General features: G+C 43.4%; 1 protein-coding gene across 1 annotated transcript in view; it reads right to left on the reverse strand.

Annotated features, from left to right (window-relative positions):
* Window positions 1-21,801, reverse strand: part of ROS1 (ROS proto-oncogene 1, receptor tyrosine kinase) — a 139,838-nt gene that overhangs the window by 29,263 nt on the left and 88,774 nt on the right. The window contains exons 31-42 of the mRNA XM_090032152.1: window positions 18,842-19,074; window positions 18,539-18,715; window positions 15,425-15,599; window positions 14,876-14,990; window positions 11,819-12,006; window positions 10,406-10,498; window positions 9,543-9,678; window positions 8,873-9,035; window positions 7,612-7,676; window positions 3,549-3,678; window positions 2,352-2,449; window positions 2,017-2,220 (exon numbers count right to left, since the gene is read on the reverse strand). Of these exons, the coding sequence (XP_089888278.1) occupies window positions 2,017-2,220; window positions 2,352-2,449; window positions 3,549-3,678; window positions 7,612-7,676; window positions 8,873-9,035; window positions 9,543-9,678; window positions 10,406-10,498; window positions 11,819-12,006; window positions 14,876-14,990; window positions 15,425-15,599; window positions 18,539-18,715; window positions 18,842-19,074 (1,777 nt within the window). The remainder of the gene's footprint in view (window positions 1-2,016; window positions 2,221-2,351; window positions 2,450-3,548; window positions 3,679-7,611; window positions 7,677-8,872; window positions 9,036-9,542; window positions 9,679-10,405; window positions 10,499-11,818; window positions 12,007-14,875; window positions 14,991-15,424; window positions 15,600-18,538; window positions 18,716-18,841; window positions 19,075-21,801) is intronic.

Here is a 21,801-nt window from a genome sequence, read left to right on the forward strand (position 1 = left end):
CATCTGCAAGCCAGATCTAGTAGTTCCATGGGACAGTTCTGGCCCACAGCCCTAGGTTGCCAACCCCTGCTCTAAGGGGCTGACCATTCTCAACTTTCATTAGTTCCATGTATCCTTTGGTCATATTCTGTTTAGATACACAACAGTTCAGAAGTCTCCAAGAATGTCCTTGGAAGCTGAAGGAGTTACTAGTGCTCAGCATCACACAGAAGGAGCTAGGCTGCACAAAGGAGTGAGTCTAGGGCACTTAATATTTCACTTATATGCATAAAAGTAGAAATACAATGAATAGGCTGCAATGAAGAACAGGGTGCAGTCATGTCTGTGCCTGGGTGGGCCAGAGCCCACCAATGCTTAGATATGAACTTATGTGAATCCCAAGTTTAAGCAAATGTATTAAAAAGTTGTTTTTATGAAGTTGAGGACCAAAGTGTCCATTCCAAGCTACTCCATGGCAGTGAAGCACTATTGAAAACTATGCTGGTGCTTGGGAGAGAGATTCAGAAATGGCAGGGGACCTAATAATGTATACTAAATTTAAAACAAATGAGATCATTTGGAAAAAGCTAAGGAGAAAATATTTGCCTCCTGTAGGGAGGATATGCCATTTGCTCTAAAGGACAATGAACAGGGAGAATGTGATGTTGATGATCACCAAAAAAACCAAAAAACACATAAATGATCCTTTGTGGGAATCTGTACAGGATGATTGTGGTCATGTGACCCCAAGAACTTCTTACTAGAGGGCAAAGTTAGAATCTAAGGCTGTAAATAAAGAAATATGAACATGCAGAAATATGAACAGCTGTGTGTCATAAAGTTACACTTTCAATTAGCACATGAAACATCAGTCGAACAGATAGAATATGTCTCAGTACCTAATTGACCAGAGGTGGCACTAGAGCAATGCACTGATGCTACTGTTAACTGACTTTTTTCTTGCTTTAGTGTTTATTATTGTCAGAGCAAAATTTTGTATGTATGCTGATAACATAGAGTTAGATCTGAACATGCGCAGACAAACCTAGCAAGTGGAAAATTCCACTGCATGCCCAGCATGTGCCCCCTGCTCGACCCCAAGGCTTGTCAATCAAGACTGCCGTAACGCACATGCTCAGTTTACTCTGAGCATGAGGTAACCTGATCTAACGCACATGCTCAGTTCACTGACTGCATGATGTAATTGGACTAGAAATTTCTATGAAGCGAGCAGCCTGATTGGCCACTAAATTCATATAAAAGGCTTGTGACCCCCCCCCCCCCCACCCGGGTGTGATGTGGTGGTGTGTGTGTGTTTTGGAGGAGAGACTGTGCTCCACCTGTGAGCAGAGGCTGCCTTTGCAGGACTGTCTCACAGGGAGAGAACAATCCTTAGAGCAGGGGCTGCGGCTGCAGGGGCTACTCCTAAGGAGGGCTTCTAGCCCACTGGTCTCTTCCTCGCTGCGATTTTGGCTATTCAATTCCTCTTCATTTCCTCTCTTGATCTTTTGGCTACCGGACTGACTCTGGCATCAACCCTGACCACGATTTCGATCAACCTGACTTACTGAGATCACGGCTTTACCTCATCGTACCTGGCACTGACCTCAGCACCGTTATCTATCAACTTCGGCATTGATTCCACTTTGGACTGGCATCACAACGTGTTACAGTTTTGTTGTTCGTAACCCTTAATGAGCTGTTGACCAGCCCTAGGACTTAAGGAGTGGGCAGCCGCCCCTATCCCTCGTGGGGTAGATAGCAAGGGCTCACTCCGGAACCCCATGGCCCAACAGACCCCTCTGTTGTTCGTTTTGTTAGCACTGTAACTGAAGCAAACTTCCTACCTACGCTACAGAAGTGTAAGTAAATAAAATTCAACTATGTTTGAAACCGCACGATTCCGCGTACCGCTCAGACTCCTCACCACTAATCCCGCCTGTTCCGTATACGAACCCTCGGCCCACCATGACCTTGGGGTCTTTATTCCCCGACAATTATTATTATTCCCACAGCTTTGCCATGCCAGGAACTTACCACACATCAGATCGACTAGTAAATACACCATCAATCAGGCTTTCAGGGGCCATCCATCTCACAGGGAGCAGGCCTTCTCCTCTTTTTCTGTAGTAATCATTTTTATAGATATCCCTGGCAAGTCCAAAATCCCCAATCTTCACTATTCGGGAAGCACTGCTGTATTCCTTCACAGACACAAGGCAATTTCGGGCTGCTAGGTCCCTAATTTACAAAGCATAGACAGTGACAGAATTGTGAGAGCTTTTGCTAGGCTACCATTTTTCAGTTTGAAATATTTGCTCCTTCAGCTATGTGAAAGAATCACAAAAACTACAAAGAAATTAAACCTGTACCTGTGGATGAAGTGCATTTTCTCTAAATAGACACAACCTTTGCAGATATCCAGACAAATATCCAGAAGATCAACCAGTGTTAGCAAGGGACTTTGGAACTACAAAAGACAGAGGCACCAGTTAATACCTTCAATTTGTACACGTGCAAAAGAAAAAGGATCTCCTGCTGTGCCAAGATGAGTTATTTTTCTCTTTTTTACATTAAAGAAGATTTTCTAAGGTGAAAAATCTTTGTATGTTAATAAAGCAGATGTTAGTTATTCATAATTTAAGACCAAGTGCTCTATTAATGTAGGTGAGAGATAGTAAAATAAACCACCTACTTTTACCTCAGAAGAAGGATAATGTCTCCAGAAGCCCAGAGGATTATTTGTACATTATAGTGGGGCAACTAGATGACCAACCTGTGGCATGCTTGCAACAAGTTGCATAGGCAGCCTCTGTGTGTAGCATGTGGCAAATCAGGGAGGGTAGGTAGCACCGTGGTATGGGAGGGAGCAGAAAGCAGAGCAGCAGATTGGGTAGGGGAAGGGCATAGAAGTGGTACTTGGAGCAGGTACAGGATTTAGTTTTGGTACACCTCACATAAAGTTGGTCCCCAACAAATTAGGCAGTAAATAAACTCATAATATCTTGGCTCTAAACTGCCTTCTTCGAGGACTTTATAATCCATATTGTTATTCTGTGTACTAAATATGGACAATTTAAAAGTTTCTCTCTCCTTCCTCATTTCTTAGTTTCTAAGCTTCTTTTAGCAACTAAACTCTTTGGGAGACAGCCATAAAATCTGCCTGTGTGCTTGGGCCCTTCCTAACATATTATGTATATTTCCATGATACAAATAACAAGAAAACAGTGAAAATACTATGCTAAAAGTTGATTAATGATTATTTCAAAGCACCATAGGAAGACCCAGTGAGCATTTTATGAGTAAAACCCATTTTTGAAAACTCAGTCTTCGATCTGTTGGCAGCTCAGGATCCTGCTACATAAGAGATCCGAGTTCAGATTATGAATTTACTTGGTTCACTACTCACTCAGACTATGAGCTCCTGGGTACCGAACAGAGCAGCCAGTGCAGGGACCCTCAGATGGAAGAAATCATTGGACAGACAGGGCTTTGTTGGTGAGGAAAAGGGGGAGAGGGTGGGATATTTGAGGAGTATCATCAGTAGCTAAAATGCACCCTGTTCCTACCTTTTGCATTCTTGCTCCTCGTAGATAGCTAAGTAGATCCCCTCCTTCCATCAGTTCTAAGATAATGTACTGGGGTTCATTCAGCAGACAAACTCCAAGCAACTTCAGGATGTGTGGGTGATCAAATTTGCTGAGGAAAAGAAAATGCCTCGTAGTTATCCATGAGAAATCCTGCCCTTTAATAGCAGAATTAAACGTATTCTTGTTGTGTTGTACTAGCAGCCATATCTTTAAAATCCTGCCATATGAATAGCTGGCTTCGGAAAGCTAGGTGATTCTGGATCTCCTTCAGCTAAAGAGGAGCTTGGGTTTATGCACCTGGAATTCAGTTCTGTGTTAAACATCTTGGGGAGTCGTTCTTATGCACATGCATGTACAACCAGCACTCTGCATAGTATTTTTAGAAGAAGGGGAGTGAACTGAAGTAAAAAATGAAGATGATAGTGTCCTTTTGGTGGGACTTAATATGAATTTCACTCTGTCCTTGACAGATTGGAGATATACCATATTTACTCACATAGCACATACCCCTTTCCCCAAAAAATCAGCCCTGAAGAAATGGGCTGTCTTATGTGGAGAAGCTGATTTTTTTTTCCTTTGCCAGAACAAAGGAGACATTGTGCTGTAATGGTTGCCACTTCCCTCTGGGCCAGCAAGCAACAGCTGCAAAAGAGTTAAACACTGTAGCTTAGCTTTGCCCAAAGTAGCCAGTGAACTGTTGCATGTAGTTAGCTCTTTTGGCCACAAATCTGGAAATTTCCTTTCTAAAAAAACCCAAAACAAAACAAAACAAATTCTCCTTCCAAAAAACAAAGTGCATGTCTTATTTGGGGGCAAGTGATAGGTGACAAAATACATGGGATTCTCAACCTGCAGCCTGCAGACCTCCAGCTTCTGGCCTACGTAGCCACAGGACTCCCAATAGGCTAGCTTTGGTGGTGGGGAAGCAATGGTAATTAATGTACCACCGCTACCCCACCACCAAATTTCCAAGCCCTGTGGCCAGATGGCATGGCCCCATACACTAGATTGAGCCAGCACGTAGGACCAGGGTTGGGGGCCTGATCTGGCACATATGGGACCAGAGCCAGGAGCAAGGTGGAAAGCACAATCTTGTGCATATGCAGTTGATAGGATGTTCTCTCCCCACTGCTGCATGTAAGAATACACCAATAATCTGGGAAAGTGACAGTATTTCCTTCAGTTCTGGTAATCATAGGCATTGCTTGTAGCAATAGTCAGTAAAATCTTGTAAGTAGTAGAAGTGTAGAAGTTATAATTTAAAGATAATCCCTAACTAAGGAGATTGAGTTGGTAATTGGAAGATTGTTCCACTGTGAAATAGCTAACCAGTCAGTTAGTAAGACAGACCAAGGGTCTGCAGATGTTGTGTACTGCTCCACAAATTAAGTGTATTTTCCTCATTCACATATGCCTGGGTTTACTGAACCCAGGGATCACTACAGGAAGTGTGATTTTTAAGTTGACAGTACCCTTTCCCTTCCTAACATTTACCTCTTGGTCACACTCAAACTCTAGTGTTATCAAGAACAAAAACAGGAAAAAGAGCACTTGATACTTTTTTCCAAGCCTCCCAAAAATTTCTCATTGAGCTGTCAATCCTTAGCTTTATAGTGATTAAGTATACCAAAGATTTTGCAATATATTCTTGAGTACAAGGGACTCATTTATTAAATACCTGATGTCACTGTGGTGAACTCAGTGTCTCTAGCAACAATACTCTTAAGTACACTGTACTGCTCCGAGCAGACTGCCTCTTAAGCTAAAACCAGGTACCCACCTCTGTATGGGGCTTTGAGCCAGTTAAAGGACTGCTGAATTACAGTACTAATTAGGTTGTGCCTGAGCTAACTAACCAGCCTGGACAGCCCTGTGGATTTGGCTACACTGTGTCCAGTTTAAGAAACAGCCTACCTGGAGAACTGCAGGACAGTAAACTTATTGTATGGACACAGTCAGAAGGTGACTCAACTGCTTCCTTTCCATACATGCCAAACCTGGAAATGAGGCAATGAAGCTGCTTTGAGAGTTCTTACTACTACCAGAGGCATAATAAAGCAGCTGTGCACCCTGGGCAGCCCCAGTGCACAGGTGTAGTTCCAGCTGCCATGGTGTCATTAGCAGTGGTGCATCCAACACCACTGTGGCGGCTCCTATTTTTATGCCTTCCACTAACAAGGAAAGTACCTGAGGCTGCTGCCCCTTCCCCACTCTCCTCACTCCACCCCCTCACCCCCTCTCCAGTCATACTACTAGTTTTATCGCTGGCATATAATAGTAACAGAAGCAATATATGCTCCCTATTTGAATACAGTGTGCAAAACGTTACTGTCTTCTTTTGCAGTATATATTTAGAGAGGCAGGCCAGAAACAGTTACATTTAGATACAGAATAGTCTGCTCCAATTATGTTGTCCATTCAATCCTCAGCTTTAGCCACTTGTGGGTCACTTACTAGATCAATATCAAGAAGCTACTTGATATCAATATCAACTACCTGAGAGAATGAAAAAATATTTTCCTTTTGTTAAGTGCCTCAGAAGAAATCTTAATAACAAGTGAAACACTAAAAGGTTCCTGGTTTAGTGAAAGTTATTGGAATATGACATGTTTATGCATCTCTCACATTCTGCTAGTCCAGTGTATGTTTAAATTTTAATGGCTGTCTGTCATATTCAAGTATGACTACTACTGATATTGGAAATTAGTTTCCACATGTGGGGTTCAGGAAACGTGCCAGGGCAAATTGGTGTCTACATTCCCCTTACCATCAGCCAAGGTGGTGTGATGATGTTCTGTTGCTCATTTTGCTTCCTTCGTAGTGGAGTGCCAAGCTCGCTTATCACGGGCTGTATTCTCCCAGGACATTAAGTCTAGCCCAGAAGACTGTATGTGCTGCTTAATGCAGTCCTTGTAGCAGTTTGGAACAGCCAACTTTTCTATTGCCTTTTTAAAATTCACTGTACAGAGCTCTTCTAGACAGTCAGTTGTTGTCCATATGTATGACATGGCCATATACCAGTGTGTGTATGTGTGTATAAATGTAACAGCTTTTTTGTATTTGGATTGTTTTACTTGTAAGCAATAGAGATGCATCATATATTTCATTTTTACCATATATATCTAACACAAGAAGACCATAAGGTCACATAGAGAAGCATTCAAAACCCAGAACACATACCCTTAACACTTTTACTTCATGAATATGCATTTTGACAGTCTTTCATTACACTATCACAAATTAGTATTTTCAGAGGACATTGTACACAGTTTGCACAGGGGAAACACAAAAGGAACATGAAAATCATTTTAAAATGTATGGAACAGAAACAAATAGAAAGGCTGTACATACTACAACTGCTATCATTGCATCAAAATTGAATGTTACACTTTCCTTAGAAGACAACCCATTTTTTTCAGAAGTGTCCCAATTTTGAGTGCCCAAAACTGAACTTAGAGAATAGCAGGTGCTCAAAATAGCTGGAAATTAAGTCTTATTCATGCTTTTACACTATGAAGTGAAAGACTCTCTCTCAACTCTCAGCGAACGCACTGGGGACTCTGGAGAACTTCAATTTCCAGCTCAAACACTAACCTTTCTAAGTAAATTCATTCACAGCTGGCACAAACATACCATATGTTTGTGTCCTGCTTAGCAAAAGAAGTATATGGCAGCCCCTAGTGGTGAGCATGCACATATTAAAATAAACATTTAACTGTATAGCATCTTCTTATCCTGAAAAACTGAGAAAAATCAAATGCTGTCCAATTATCATCACTACCTGGCCCATAGCGAAAACCAATTATGATGAATCACTTCAGTCTAAGATCCAGTAAATCCATGAAACTTGTACAATAAATGTTCAGTTTTATTTTGCCAACCAGTACTGCAGATTAATTTTGGTATGATTCTCCATATGAAGATTTAAATATTTAGCCAAAATGGAATAAACCCAAGCTATTGAGTGTTTCTTCTCTCCTGAAGTCTAAAGCCCTCGGTTATATCAGTTTAAAAATAAATCTTAAGGTAAAGTTTGACTTACCTCATTAAATGTGCCTCCTTCAGGAATTCAGTCTTTTCATAATCTGTAGCACCTTTCTTTAAAGTCTATTTGACAAGGGGAAAAAAAGTCAAGACAATTGCATCACTGCCACTGAAACTTGTACATTTATATAAGAAGAGATTCAACAGGCTAGCCTTTTCTGCTAACACTCCCCCCACTCCCAACCCTCAACACATGCTTTACTATTACTTATTTCCAGCAATAGCCACAAAGTAATAGACACTTTCTAAACAAAATAAGTCATCTATGCCTTTTCCTTACCTTTATGAGATCCCAGTTCAAGGATAGAATAGTAAACAGACAAAAAAGTATGGGAAAAAGTAGTAACTTGAAGAAAAAGGATACTTGAAAGTATATTAGAAGAACTGGCTCTAGCTGAATACTACAATGGTATTAAAGATAGAATTCTTTTTAAGGAGGGTCTTCTTGTTTGTTATTAGCTTCTATTTTCATCAGTAAGCCCTTGACAGAAGTAAAATTACAGGTGCAGTCTTGGTGCACACACTACTGCACAGCCCTATACCCCAGTGCTTGATTAGCATGATGATTAGTAAGGAGAGAGACTGGATCTTTAAGTCTGACCATTCAGAAGCCAGTCACTTGGGGTTTGTCTAATAAGACTTTTGAAATGAGGATGTGGATTTTTTTTTAAAAATGACTGCAATAAAGAAATATAACGTGTTGCCAGAAATATAGAACTGTGCAACAAAATCTCAATGATCAGCTGCATCAGCAACTCCATTACAACGATCAAGGTTGTGAGGTATTAGGTGGCCTAGTGAGTTATTCTCATACTCAGAGTTTTTTAATTGAATGTATGTTTGATCTAACTGGAGTTCCTATGAGATGTGTTTCTAAAAGTGTTTAAATATACAGTTTAAGTGAAATTTTTACCATGACTGACTGTCTCCAAGATTTGAAGTTAGCAGGTGCTGTGGTGAAACCTCAGCCCTAAGTGACTGCACAAGCTCATACAGTAATTTAGTAGCAGAGGCAGATATACAAAATAGTCCTCTTGACTCTTATTCCTATGGTCTAAACACTGAATCAGGATTGCCTGCTTATGGTGTCAGCAGTATAACGAGGAGTGGGCAAGTGGGGTACTGTCCTGGGCATCATCTTAAGAAGGGTACACAAATGGCAATCACTGCTGGTGCCAACCAGACTGCCACAGCCTCGGGCACAAAACTTCCTATTTATGGTTCTATATATCATACTGTCTCTATGCAGCTAAAATTACCTTCACTGCTACTTTGGATTCTCTGCTTCCAGCTGCCACGGTATCTATGGCAGTCCCTTCATACACCTCTCCAAAAGCTCCAGTTCCCAATAACTTATGCAAATTCAGTTTTTCCCGAGGAAAGGCTGGCAAGGATTCAGTCTCATCTGCAGTAGGGAGATTGCTACGAAACAGCAGTATTTTTAATTAATTAAATGAGTTTCTTAGATATGAACACTTCATATATTTTGCCTTAAACCAGTCTGGGGAATTCATCTCACCCTACCTGGTTGATCTGGGATGTAAACAATGCACGAGCCTTTTGAAATCTTTCTGCAGAAGAAGGTATTTCACCCTTTGGCTCAGAATGAAACAAAAGCTGTTTTAAAACTCGTAGCAAACTCTTTTGCCTATTTATCAGTTTGTGCCACAATAGGAGTGGTTATGGCCTGTTGAAAATGTGGCACTTTTTTAAAGACCTAGAGGGGTAGGGAGCTCTTTTAAAAAGCTGGCCTTGTGTCATGGATCACTTTCTCTGAACAACAGGGGCTAATTTTTTAACTCTGAGCACCCTTAGTTCCCTAGGCTTCACTTGGAGTTATCAGTGCTCAGAGTTTCCTTAAAGCAGTCCCAAAAAACCCCACTAATTTTTTTGCTCTGGAAGTCACTTTGACATGCATCAGTTACGTACCACACAGCATAGCAAGCACTAGCCAGTCCCACAGCATTATGCAGTCCCCTAAGTTGAGCTAACTCTTTGTCTTCCTTGACAACAACAATCTGCCCAGGCTGTGTCAACTTTCTGAATTTCCACCTCTGGTGCCAAACTGAAAGAAACAAAAATTAGAGATTTCACTTCCAAGATACCACTTTTACATCAGAGGGATGAACAGTTACATTTATTTTTACTCTCTGTTGTAGACAATTTTCCAGCTCTTGTCTGTGTTTGTGTTTCTATATATAAACATCAGTGAAACACCTGACACAACTGTTAGTAACTGTATGTTTTAGCACTAATAAAAAAGTGTAAAGCACCCAGCTTTACTACTTCTGCAGTGCCTCTGACTGAACTGCTAAGCAGCATAGTGTTGTCCACCCACTCCCAAGCTGGACATGCCAAACCCAGAAAGAAGCCAGTAAAGTCATTCTGGAGGCACTCAGGCCACCAGTCTCAACCTTTTCAAACTGAACTGCACTGAGGGAGCAAGAGCTGGCAGGTCCCCAAAGCAGGTAAGAATCTCCCCTTCTCCCCTGTACTCAGAGACATGTTCCCCCACACCCTCCCTCCCCCTTCCTGCCTGTTGCTGCTGCTTTCATTGTTGTCCCAGGGGTACCAGAAGCTCCAAAGCCATTTCTGCCCGCTCCATCTGGGCTGCATGGGGGCCAGGCTCAGCTGGGCTCAGTAGCAGCAGAAGGACCATGGCTTCCCCCTTCCTACTTGGTCCCCCGGGAGCTGGCAGGGTGAGGGGAACCTCCCTGCTCATCACTGCTACTACTGCTGACTCCAGCTGCTCTGCCAAATTTACATAATGAATTAAATGCTCAGTCACATACCAAAAGCAACTAGTGCAAACACAATCAAGATTAGTCCAGTTATTCCGATCACCACAGCTATGACAATGCTTGCCTCTGGGAAGGGTGCAGTATCTGTTAGATGTGGGGCAAAAGGGAATCATTGTCAAGAAAAAACACATATGCATGAGTGAGTTCAGTGCTTTAGCTTTAGCTTTCTGTCATTTCTTTAGTGTTCCATTGTTGTAGGTCAGAGGTATCCAACTTGAAGTGGCTGGGAGCCACAGGCCCCTTAGCCTCGGGTGGCCATCATAGAGGAGAGTCTGGTTGTCCTCTGTCCTCTATTGATACAAAAATGGATGCCTTTATGCCCTCTATTTTTCTCTTGAAGAGAAAGCTAGAGGACATAAAGGCATCGGGTTTCATATCAATAGAGGACAGAGTAGCAGAAAACTGGTATGTCTTCTATGATGGCCACTCCACCTTAGCCACATATTGTGTGGGCCACACACTCCCAGGTTAAATGTCGCAAGGGATGCATGCCATGCCACTCAACTCCCCCTCCCTTCCACTGCACTACACAGTCCCTGACATGCCATATGAGGCCCCCACCCCACCACCACACCATGCTGGTGTACCATATAATTTCCCCGTCCTAGTGAAGCACATGGACCCTGACATGCCCTGTGGCCCCAGTACATGGATATGCTGCACCATACAAGTCCCCTACATATGCTAACATGATGCGCAGTGCAGTCCTGCTACATGTGCTCCCTCCCCCCACACACCCCATGTGGCCTCCAGGTCCCCCTAAGCCCGCTGGCCATTGGCTCCCTCAGCTTCACAGACTTCAGGGGTAGGAACAGGCAGAGGAAATTGGAGAAGGCACAGGAATCCAAAGCCTCCAGTGGTAGCAGCCAGAGTGTAAAGTGGGGAACAGCATTCAGACTAGGAGCTGAGGGGCCACAGTTTAATTCATGGGCCACCAGTTGGACAGCCCTGTTGTACATGAAAGAAGACAGCAGAACCATTTAAACAGTGGAGGTATGATTTTCAAAAGCACTAAGAAGGGGGCTAACTTAGCTCCCACTGAAGTCAATAGTAAAACTCATCTTGAAGTCTAGGGAAGCAGAGGTAAGCGAATGCTGAGCATCTCTGCACCCTGCTCCTCCTTCAGGAAATATACCCACAATACAGAGTACTGATAAATAGATCTGTACCAATATTAACAACTGGAAATAATTTGGCCCCACGTCTTCTATGAAAAGAAAGTGCATTAGGTAGAATGAGCTCAGAATCATCATAGAAATGCTATTATTAATCATCCCTTAGGCATATTATTTTATATGTCTAACAATATCTTCAGGAAAAGTGTGGTCTATTGATAAATCAGTAAGGTAGCCCTGTGTCCTGTAATTTAACTGTATCTTACTAAGAAAATAAAACAGCATGCACCTTTAACTAACACAATATTCTCACTTATGCCACTGTATTCACCAAGTCCAAGCAAATTTGCAGCAGCTGCTCTGAACTGGAAAGTTCCTTCTGTGTTCTTGGCCCTCCATATACATACATTGGTGCAAGAGTCATTGTAAACCACCTCCCAGGATGGTTTCACTTTGCTTGTATTATGGGAACACCTCCTAGAAAAAGCACAGTGGAATAACAATGATGAGTGTATTATCAACTGCTTCTCATATACCATTTCCATTCAATGGCCTATACAAGGAGTCTCTTTATTGCACATGCTCCACGTTCAATATCATTCCATTGGGGGTTTGGCTACAGAGTGACAGTAGCATGACATTCCAGCAATGTAAGAGATCACACAGCTCTAGTTTGGCACAGAGAAGGAAATGCTAGAACATTTTGGACGTAAAAAGCCAGGGTACTCTTTCTCTTGTTTCAGCGTGCATATCAGAACCAGGATTTCAAACTACTGTTATCTGATTGCCAGCAAAATGGTTTGTTTCTTTTTATGATTAGAGGGTTTAGTTTTCTTGGGCCTAGAGCTATTTACTGTCTTTTATGCATCAGGTTTCACAAGCTAATACATGAAGCAGGTCATTGGCACAAGGCACAATTCTTTAGCAAGTCATCATAACTGCTGGCTGGTGGGTATATTGCTTCCTTTTCACAGCGGTCTTAATTTGCCCATCTATAATAAATTTGAAGTCAACTGTTCACCATCTAAAGGAATACCATAGTTATAATATAGATTAGACATGAAAATATATGTCCAAAAAAGTCATTTCATGTTATGACTGTACGATGACTTCAGATGAAATGGCCTGGTATTTTATGTCATATGACCTTATCAGACTTTGCAACCAAAAAGCCATACAGAAGTTATATGTACATGTTATCAAGTTATTCATGTAATGGAGTCAGAACTCACTGAAATACCTGGTTACACTTCAAAGGGGTTTATGTAAATATTTTCTAAAATATTAATTGCTTGAGTTCAAAATGATCTATTTAGAGTCAAATGAACCACGGACTCACAACAAAAATCAGCAGAAGCCACTAACCTCTTTGTTTTCCTGTGGAAAAGCAAATTTTACAAAACTGAGGAAAAATCAAAGATGCATCACGGACTCAATGAACAAACCAGGGGATTAACAGTTAGAAGAATACAGGGTTGTGACCATGCATGATCCCTGCATAAGGACAAGACCTCTTACCCCTCTTCTCATCCAGCAGATGCACACAAGGGAAGGGGCAATCTGTCCTTTATCAAATCAAAATCATTGTGGTCTTACCATATGCAGTTCATTACTATTGTGTGCTAAGAGAAGGGAATTATGCCTGAGTGAAATTATACCCAGTTGTGGCAGTGCTGTCAGCTCTTCACCTAAGTAAACACTAAATTGACTTGGTGGGGGGGGGGAAAGTTTAATCTTTCAGTTCCTTCCATCACCTCCTAATTTACATGACATTATAGAAACAGCTCCACAAAAATATATATTTAAAATATTATTAAACGCATTAGCTAATCTTTAAATGAATTAGTCTTTACATTGTATGTTTGTTCTACAAGATTAAAAAAGAATCCCATCCAGATTCCAGATTAGGAAATGGAACCAAAGAAGACATGGCTCAGAAAAACAAACTCAGAAAAAAGATGAATGGAAGTATTACTTTTAGCCTGGACAATACTGGGACAGGATTTTTAACCTATAGTTAGAATTCTCCAGAGGCAAATGGATATGGGTATTTAGCATAAACTGATTATTATTTGCCTGAGGATTAAGTAAATACATTTCCAGGAACATGAAATATTTCATGCCTTTTTCTGACAACAATTTAACTTTTTCTCCTAATTTCCCTAAATTCCTCTGGATAACAAATTATGTATGTATATTAAATTCAGAGCCGACCCTAGGGGTGTGCATATCAGCCGACCCAGGGCATATCAGCCTGTGCAGGGTGGGGTAGCGAGTGACCAGAGCACAGAGTAGGGAGGGGGCGAGCAAGGAGCAGGAAGGGAAGGTGTGGCAGGTGGCCAGAGCAAGGAGTGGGGATGGGGCTGGCAAGTAGCCACAGCACAGAGTCGGTGGCGCACAGTGGCCACATGGAGTGGTGGCGCCCTCAGCGGGGCCTGTACGGCACTGTCTGTGGGGCCCCTCAAAGCACAGGGCCTGAGGTAGCTGCCCCAATTCGGCCCCCCCTCCCCCGCAAGGCATGGCTCTGATTAAATCATTCCAAATTTTGAACCAGAAAACTATCTAAAACATCATCTGATTAACCAAAGTTTTTTTCCAAATACGTTCTGGTATCTGGGAGATGGCATAGAAATCCAGGATTTTCTATTTTTAGGAGTTTGTCTATGTCAGAAACATTGTAAAGATGGCCTTTCACAAGGTATTTCAGTATTTCTATCAGACACATCTTGAAGCACAAGGAAGACCTATCTTGGGTCTAGATTTTTTTTTTAAATGATTAATAGTTTTGGGTACTTTGATGTTTGGGTACCCAATCTGATGCACCTCAAAGAGACTGAATTTCAGAACATACTGAGTAGAAGTCTCCTGAAAATGAAGCCTCTTTAAATCATCTCAAAATGGGTATTTAGAATGGAGGGGGAGAAAACTGCATATCTGTTTGGAGAATTCAGTCCTCTGCTTTTGAGCTCCCTACCCAGTCTCATTAATTCATAACCATGTCTATCCCTTCTGTTAGCAAGTACAGAGGAAGATGCAACTCAAGACCAGAAATCCCCTTGCATCACTCTCATGTACAATAAGTCAGGTGGCCAATGTTCTTTCCTGTTTTGTCTGAAAACAAATCAAGAGACACACAAAAATATTTTTGAAACAAGGAATATGAAACTTTTACAAATCTCTAGAATAGCTTGTGTTTAGCCCATAATTGGGTTCAACATTTAGGTCTATTATTATTTCATCTGAACCTCTTTCCTGCCTTGTTCATGTAAAACAATCCACTGAATGTACTTACACCAATTTGACATCAGTCACTGGCTGATATGAAAGTGCCATACAATTAATTTACCTGCTTTCCAAGATGTGGTATGTAAGATTGCTTCCATTGTCTTCAGCTTTTTGCCATTGTACAAAATTTTTATGCTCTTCTCTTTTTGGAATTCCTGGCTTACTTGGAACTCCAGCTTTTGGGCAAAATGAAAAAAAGCAGAATCCTTAAAACATGAACATGATCTGATGATGGACTAGAAGATCAAGAGCAAAACTTAGATAAACACATGTATGTTAAAAGACATAAAGAAAACAAATGCTTGCAGCACTGGGATTCATGGAAAATTAATCTTTGGGCATTATTAGTAACACTTCAGTCAATACAGACTTCATAAGTTCATATATTAAGGTATACCATTTCAATTTCACTTTCTCTTTCCATTTCTCCCAAGTCTGAAACACAGGCCTGCCTGCTTTCCATCCTTATGTAGCTACCATACCATGTGACTTGATTGCAGGAATTGAGGCTGGGAGCTTTGTCAAATTACCTCCCCAAATATATTCAAAATGTTTGATAAACTGGCAGATTTAAGATATCAGTCTAGAATAACATAATTTAAGGGCTTACCCATAGTTTTAAAGCTTGCTGGAGATGAGACGCTTTGTGCTCCTGTTACATAAATTACGCCTGCCCGCACAAAGTAGGTGGTGTGAGGAAAAACGCCTGTGAGATTACATGTAAACCTGGGTCCTTCAGCACATGAAGTAGTTGCAGGAGAAAACCAATAGTTCTTGGTCTGCCACTACAAAAAAAATACTTCTTTGTCAACATTCCTACTTTATTAGGGGTGAATATATAGCCCACTGAAATCAACAGTGTCTTTCTATTGACTACACTAGGCTTGGGTTCAGGTCCTCTAAAAAAAACTGTATCACATAGGTGAGTATTTGCAGCACATTAGTTACTTTTTCACTCTTTAGAAGTGAGGCAACATGAACATGATCCATTTTATCACAGAAACTTACATATATCTTCTCCCAGACCAAAACTAACACTAGGCATTTTACATTTGTTTTTATGAGAAGTGCAAGACCTGGAAATCACATACCCCTGCATCATAGTACAAGTGTGAAAAATTCTGCCCTTGGTCTGTCGTATTTAGGAAATGGTCAGAAAATTTTGGACAAGGCTTTTTACTATTTGAAATACCTTTTTTTAAAAGATGGCACTCATTTGTGGCTTTGAATACACCATCCATGCTACAGGAAGCACCGTGAGAGAAGACTAGGAGGAATTCTGGCAGAGGCCTCTAAAATTCCCTTCTGAACTCCTAGGGCACGTCCAGATGAGTGCGCATCTGTGTCTTACAGCATCTCAAAGCCCTTTGAAACGCTGCAAGAGGCACATACGGGAACAAAAAAATGTTCCCCGCACTGCAAATTCGCAGCGCGGGGGGCAAAATTAGACCCCAAGGGTCAAAAAAAACTGCAGTGGAAAAAAGTGGGAACAGGCACAGTCCTGGACCATATCCTGAGGCAACAGGAGGCTAGGTCCTCCACAGAGACACTCTGGTAGCAGCCAGAGTGTCTCTATGGCTGGTCCTTGCCCTGGTGCTGAAGCTGGACCCGGGCTCCAGTGCCAGTAAGTGGGGAGTGGCAGGGGCTGGAGGAGGGGAGAAGGGGACCATGAGGGAAACCCCTGCTGGCCCTGCCCACTCCTCCAGCCTCCTGATCACTGCCCTGCCCCCTGCCTCTGCCCGCCCCCCACGCCGTCCGATCCCTGTCCCACCTGGCCCCATCCCCAACCTGCCCCCAAGCCCCCCGATCCCTGCCCCACCCAGCCCCTGCCTGCCCCCGAGTGTCCCCAATCACTGCTCTGCCCAGCCCTATGCCCCCCAACTGCTCCCCATTGCTGCCCCCCCACCCCAGCATCTCAGCAATTTAAAACAAAAAAACCCCCGGCATTTACCGGCAGTAGCAGCTGCCGTCAGGGTCACTGTGCCCCCACCCGACACACAGCATGAGACCAAGTGACAACCACGGTGGTCCCAGCCCAGACCCTGCTGCCCCCCCCCCACTGCATGGGGGGGCTCTGCCAGAAGGCCCCAGACCCCCCACAGCCCCTGCTACTGCAGTGAGTAGAGGCTTTTTTTTTTTTTTTTTTTTTTTTTTTTTTTTTTTTTTTAAGTGCCAGAGGCTGGGGAGCTGGGGTGCAAGCAAAGGATGGGGCCAGGTGAAGCAGATATTGCGGGGTCTTGGGGGGGTGGGGCTGGGTGGACTAGCCATCTGGGGTCTTCAGGAGCCAGCAGAGGATGGAGTCAGGCAGGGCAGCAATCCAGGAGCTGGGGGAGCAAGTGGATGTGGGGGATGTGGGTCCTGCAGGGGTGTGGTAGCCCCTGCAGGAGCAATTTGGCCCCTTTTGGGGGATCTGTAACCCCTGTGGGGGGATAGTAACCCCTGTGGGGGGGGGTGTAAAACCTGTCAGGGGGCTGTGGCCCCTGTGGGGGGCAGCAAAACATATAGGTATTTAGAATTCACTTTATTCTGATGATAGAGACACTGGTAGGCTTCCAAATTCCTTTAACACTGTAGATATATCAGTAAAACATTGCCCAACTGATCGCTGTCTCCTACGCTCTCGCTCGCTCGCTCTCTCTCTCCCTCCCTCTCTCTCTCTCTCTCTCTAGTGGTCTTTTGTTGTAATTGTGGAGGAACGTGGATTTTGGGGTATTTTACACGGTGACTTTGGGATTTTTTTTTCTGAGGGATTTTTCAGTTTTCCGATAGGGAACACCAGAATTCCTGCTAGGGAGGCTAGTGGCAGGACCCTGCCTGCTCAGAGCTGGCACCTTGGGTCCAGCTGGAGGTGGCTGACCTCCTGGCCAACTGGGGCCAGGAGGACATGCTTTGACAATTCAAAGCAGGCCACCACACCTGGAACATCTTTCAGGTGATTGCTGCCCAGACGGCTGGGCAGGGGGCACACATGGCAGTAGTGCTGCACAAAGGCCAACTCTGCAGCCACAGCCCACTGGCAGCTGGCCCAGAGGGGCAGATGCCTCATTTGGGTCTGGCAGGTGTGCAGCAGGTCACAGCCAAGCAGCAGCCCCCACTGCCAGACCCCTGCAGTGGGTAGAGGGTGCAGGGAACTCTCAGGGATGCTTCAGCAGTCCAGCTGGCACAAGGGGTAGTGTCCCCAGGTACCAACTGGCTGGGCCCCAGAAGCTCTTGAGGGTGAGCAGCCCTGAGCTACTTGCCAGGGCAGCATTTTGTACTGATGGGGCCAAGACAGGGCAGCTTCTTACACTGCTGGGGACAGCACAGGTGCTGGCCCTAGTCTCTAGCTCCCCCTGGCCATGGATCCAGGAGGAGCCAGGCAGGGTTATTTTGCCCCAAGTGGCACAATTTGCCCCACACCAAAGTGCATGTCTGGGTACGTGCACTGAGGCAAAATGCCGTGCCTCAATTTTGCACCACTTCTATTTGAGCTGCTGCAAGTGCACGTGCCTGCATATGTGGATACGCCCCTAGAAACTACATGCTGACAGGATAGCTCTCCCTTGCAATGGCCACCATTGCTTTTACCTTGCCCCTTTTTAGAGGGTTAGAAGACGCAATGACATATTCTCCAAATTAATTAATGAGCATCCTTGACTCTTCCCTTGACTTCCCCATTCTGAGCATCCCTAAGGAGTTGAACAGATTCTACTTTTCACCTTAAAAGAAAAATGAAAGTTTTTACCTTCTGCAATTCAAACCAAAATCTGGTTGTGTTAACATGTAAAGGAAGTGTCCATTCTAGCTGTACACTGGTGTTTCTGGCAATAATATTGACTGGTACAGGTGGAGTCTCAAAAGTTGTTGCAAATATAGGGGCACTTTCAGAAAACCAGTTCTTCTCCGGATGAAAAGCAAGAACCTAACAAGAGAAAAAGCTAGAACATATAATTTACTTTATAAAACAATGACTTAGTAACTTGCTGCTGAAAATGTATAAGGACTATTTTCAGGCTTAACCCATATTAAAAGTCACTTCCAACTATACCTTGATCTTGTACTTTGTTCCACTTTGGAGATTGTTAATAGACCAGGCAAGCTTCCCATTTGGAAATTCACTTTTTTTCAAAGGAGTTGCAGGAATAGCAGGCAAGAAATTGATAATGATTTGATAGCGAATTGATTCTCTAGGTCCATTTGGTTGTGAGGGCTCACTCCAAGATATATTGATAGTGTTGTCACACAGAACTAGCACCTCAATTAGGCCAACTGCCTCTGGTACTGAAACAAAGGAAAATAAAAACAAACCTTGTAGAGCTGGGTTTTTGTTTGTTATCAATATGCTTGACAAATTATTTATTTTCAGTGGTTACCGTCTACCCTCAAAACTATACACTCAAAATTCACATTCTTGCATAATCGAACAGTATGCTGCTTTAAAAACATTTCGAGGTACTATTTTAGATACATAATATTTTCCAATTTAGATATTTTAGACTTAGAAAGTATGTTTAGGTACTATTCTACTATCTCCTTGGCTCTCCCACCATTCCAGAAAGCAAAATTATATAACTTGTTTTTTGTTACCCTAGCCATAAAACTCATGCTTTCTGCTAGACACCTAGGTTAGGGATGGAAGTTACACATAAACCAGTATAAGTGACTGGAAACTAGTTCAGATCTGTAACACAACAGAAGTTCAGTGCACATAAGCCACTTTCAAAATGGCCAAAACCAGTTTAAGATGAGCCTGGATGGATGTAGTATCAGACTTAACTGATTTAGGCTAAATCAGTTTATTGAACTTCTGTCCCAGGTCCCCTCCAGATTCAAGTTAATTCACAGTCCCTCAGCATCCCAGGATATTTTGCACCTTCCTCACAAACCCTCCCCCCTCACAGGGTGGGTGAGCTAGTCTTGGCCCAAGATGTCTGCTCCAGCAAAGCAGGGTGGCATGCTCTAGCACCCGCTGGCTTCTGGCCTGAATCACTGCAGGCATGTGGTTACATATCCAGAATCAAAATGAATGCCTGTTCATTTACTTATCAATTCCATCTACGCAGCTTAGGCTGACCTGCAAAGACTGAATCTATTCAGTTGTGGGATTTTTTTGACTGTCTGTACTTAGCCCAAGTCAGCAACTCAAATGTATACCATGTTTAGAGCTTAGCAATGCATGTACGAAATAAGAAATGCATCATATTTCAACCAAAAATTATGTATAGTGGTAGTTAGCAATATCTAAAGACGGAAAGATGAAACTTGGCTTCATTTGTAGATCATCTTAAAATACAAGGAAAGTTTCAAGAAAAACTGTACAGTAGTTTTAATGCTATAAATTGGGCAGTTGCACATGCATAGTCTGATGTTGATTTAATTTTGTTTTGCTTGATTTTTAGAGCTGGAGTTTCTTAACTGGTTACTTTGAAGTACCTCAGAAAAAGGATTACAATATCTTCTAGGATATTTATGTTTAAGTTCCATATGAAAAAAAGTCAGTTTCTGCAGGTCAAGTACATAGAACTCAATTTATAATTCAATGAGATTTGTAAACTTCATAGGTGCACTACACTGATACTTTATATAATGAACACCATTATTTTCTTGACTTTCTTAGTCAACTGACTCAGGCAGAAGTTTATAAAAGAAAAACAAAATATTAATATATATGTCACAGAAGCAGTATGACATATTCTTTTTGTATGACATACTCTTTCCCCCAGCGGGGGAACATAGGGGACGGGACTGCCAGCGGGCACTTCCGGGAAGACCTGTTGGGGCAGCCATGGGAAATTCAAACTGCAGTCTTTAAAAGCCACGGTTTGACATAGCCTCCTGGCACTCGGGAGCCAGCAGCAGGGAGGAGAAGAGGGAACTGGGCACACGTGCATCCCCCCACACACGTGTGCCCCTTACCTGACCCGAGGCAGAGGCAGATGTGGACACAGCAGTGCAGCCAGCAGCAGAGGCAGCAACAGCTGATCCCCCAAAGGTAAGTGGGGCAGAGGGAGATGGCACAGCTGAGCCAGATCTGGAGGGGAAGCCCCCTGGATCCCTTTTAGTTGAGCTGGTAGGAAGCCACACTCCTGAGCTGCACCACACAAACAGGGGGAGGGCTAGGGGGGACTGTCCCCGCTGGCCAGGGAGCACCCCTGGGGCTAACCCTCGGGGCACAGGCACTGGAGGCACCAGATCCCCCCACCTGGGGAATGCAGGGGGCAGGACTGCCAGCAGGCATTTCCAGGAAGACAGGAGGCCTGATTGGCTGTTGGGGCAGCCATAGGAAATTCAAACCACAGCCTTTAAAAGCCACAGTTTGGCGTAGCCCCTGGCACTCAGGAGCCAGGAGCAGGGAGGAGAGGAGGGAATTGGGCACACATGCATCTCCACACACACGTGCCCCCTTACCTGACCCAAGGCAGAGGCAGAAGCGTGATGAGGAAAAGTACTGGGGCAAGCAAAAATAAAGTTCAGCCATAATAAGGAGCATAAGTAAAGACCAAAAAACAAAGAGACCTTGAGATAAACTTATTGGGAGACAGCTGGAGAAAACGGAGAAAACACGTTTAGTTTAGTAAGACTCCAGGGTGATTTATTGTCAGACTGCCAAGAATGTATTCAGGAGGAGGCTCCTGTGTGTCTTTTTCTCACAAGTATATAACAGAGTCTGTATCCTGCAACTGCAGAGAATTATCTGCCCTTGCTTCTTCTCCCATGGCCATGTAAAATAAAGTGCTCTGTTAGCCAAGCGGTGATCCTGTTTCCACATCATCTTGGGGGCTCAGTCCGGGACGTGCCCTCACACAGACCGCCCCGGGTAGGACCCTCATCTCAGCTCTTCGACTCCATCACTCTGAGAAGGCTCTCCTTGACCCAGTCCTTCAGCTTCGACGCTCCGGACCCTGATCTGTCATCTGCCTGCTTGGCTCTGAAGGAAAAGTCCCTGGCCAGGGTGAGTACCTGTCTGTTTCGGTGTCTGTAAGTCCTAGGCGTGACAATGGGTAGCGG

The sequence above is a fragment of the Crocodylus siamensis genome, chromosome 1, assembly GCF_052110815.1.
Source record: "Crocodylus siamensis isolate JL-2025a chromosome 1, ASM5211081v1, whole genome shotgun sequence".
Lineage (NCBI taxonomy): Eukaryota > Metazoa > Chordata > Crocodylia > Crocodylidae > Crocodylus > Crocodylus siamensis.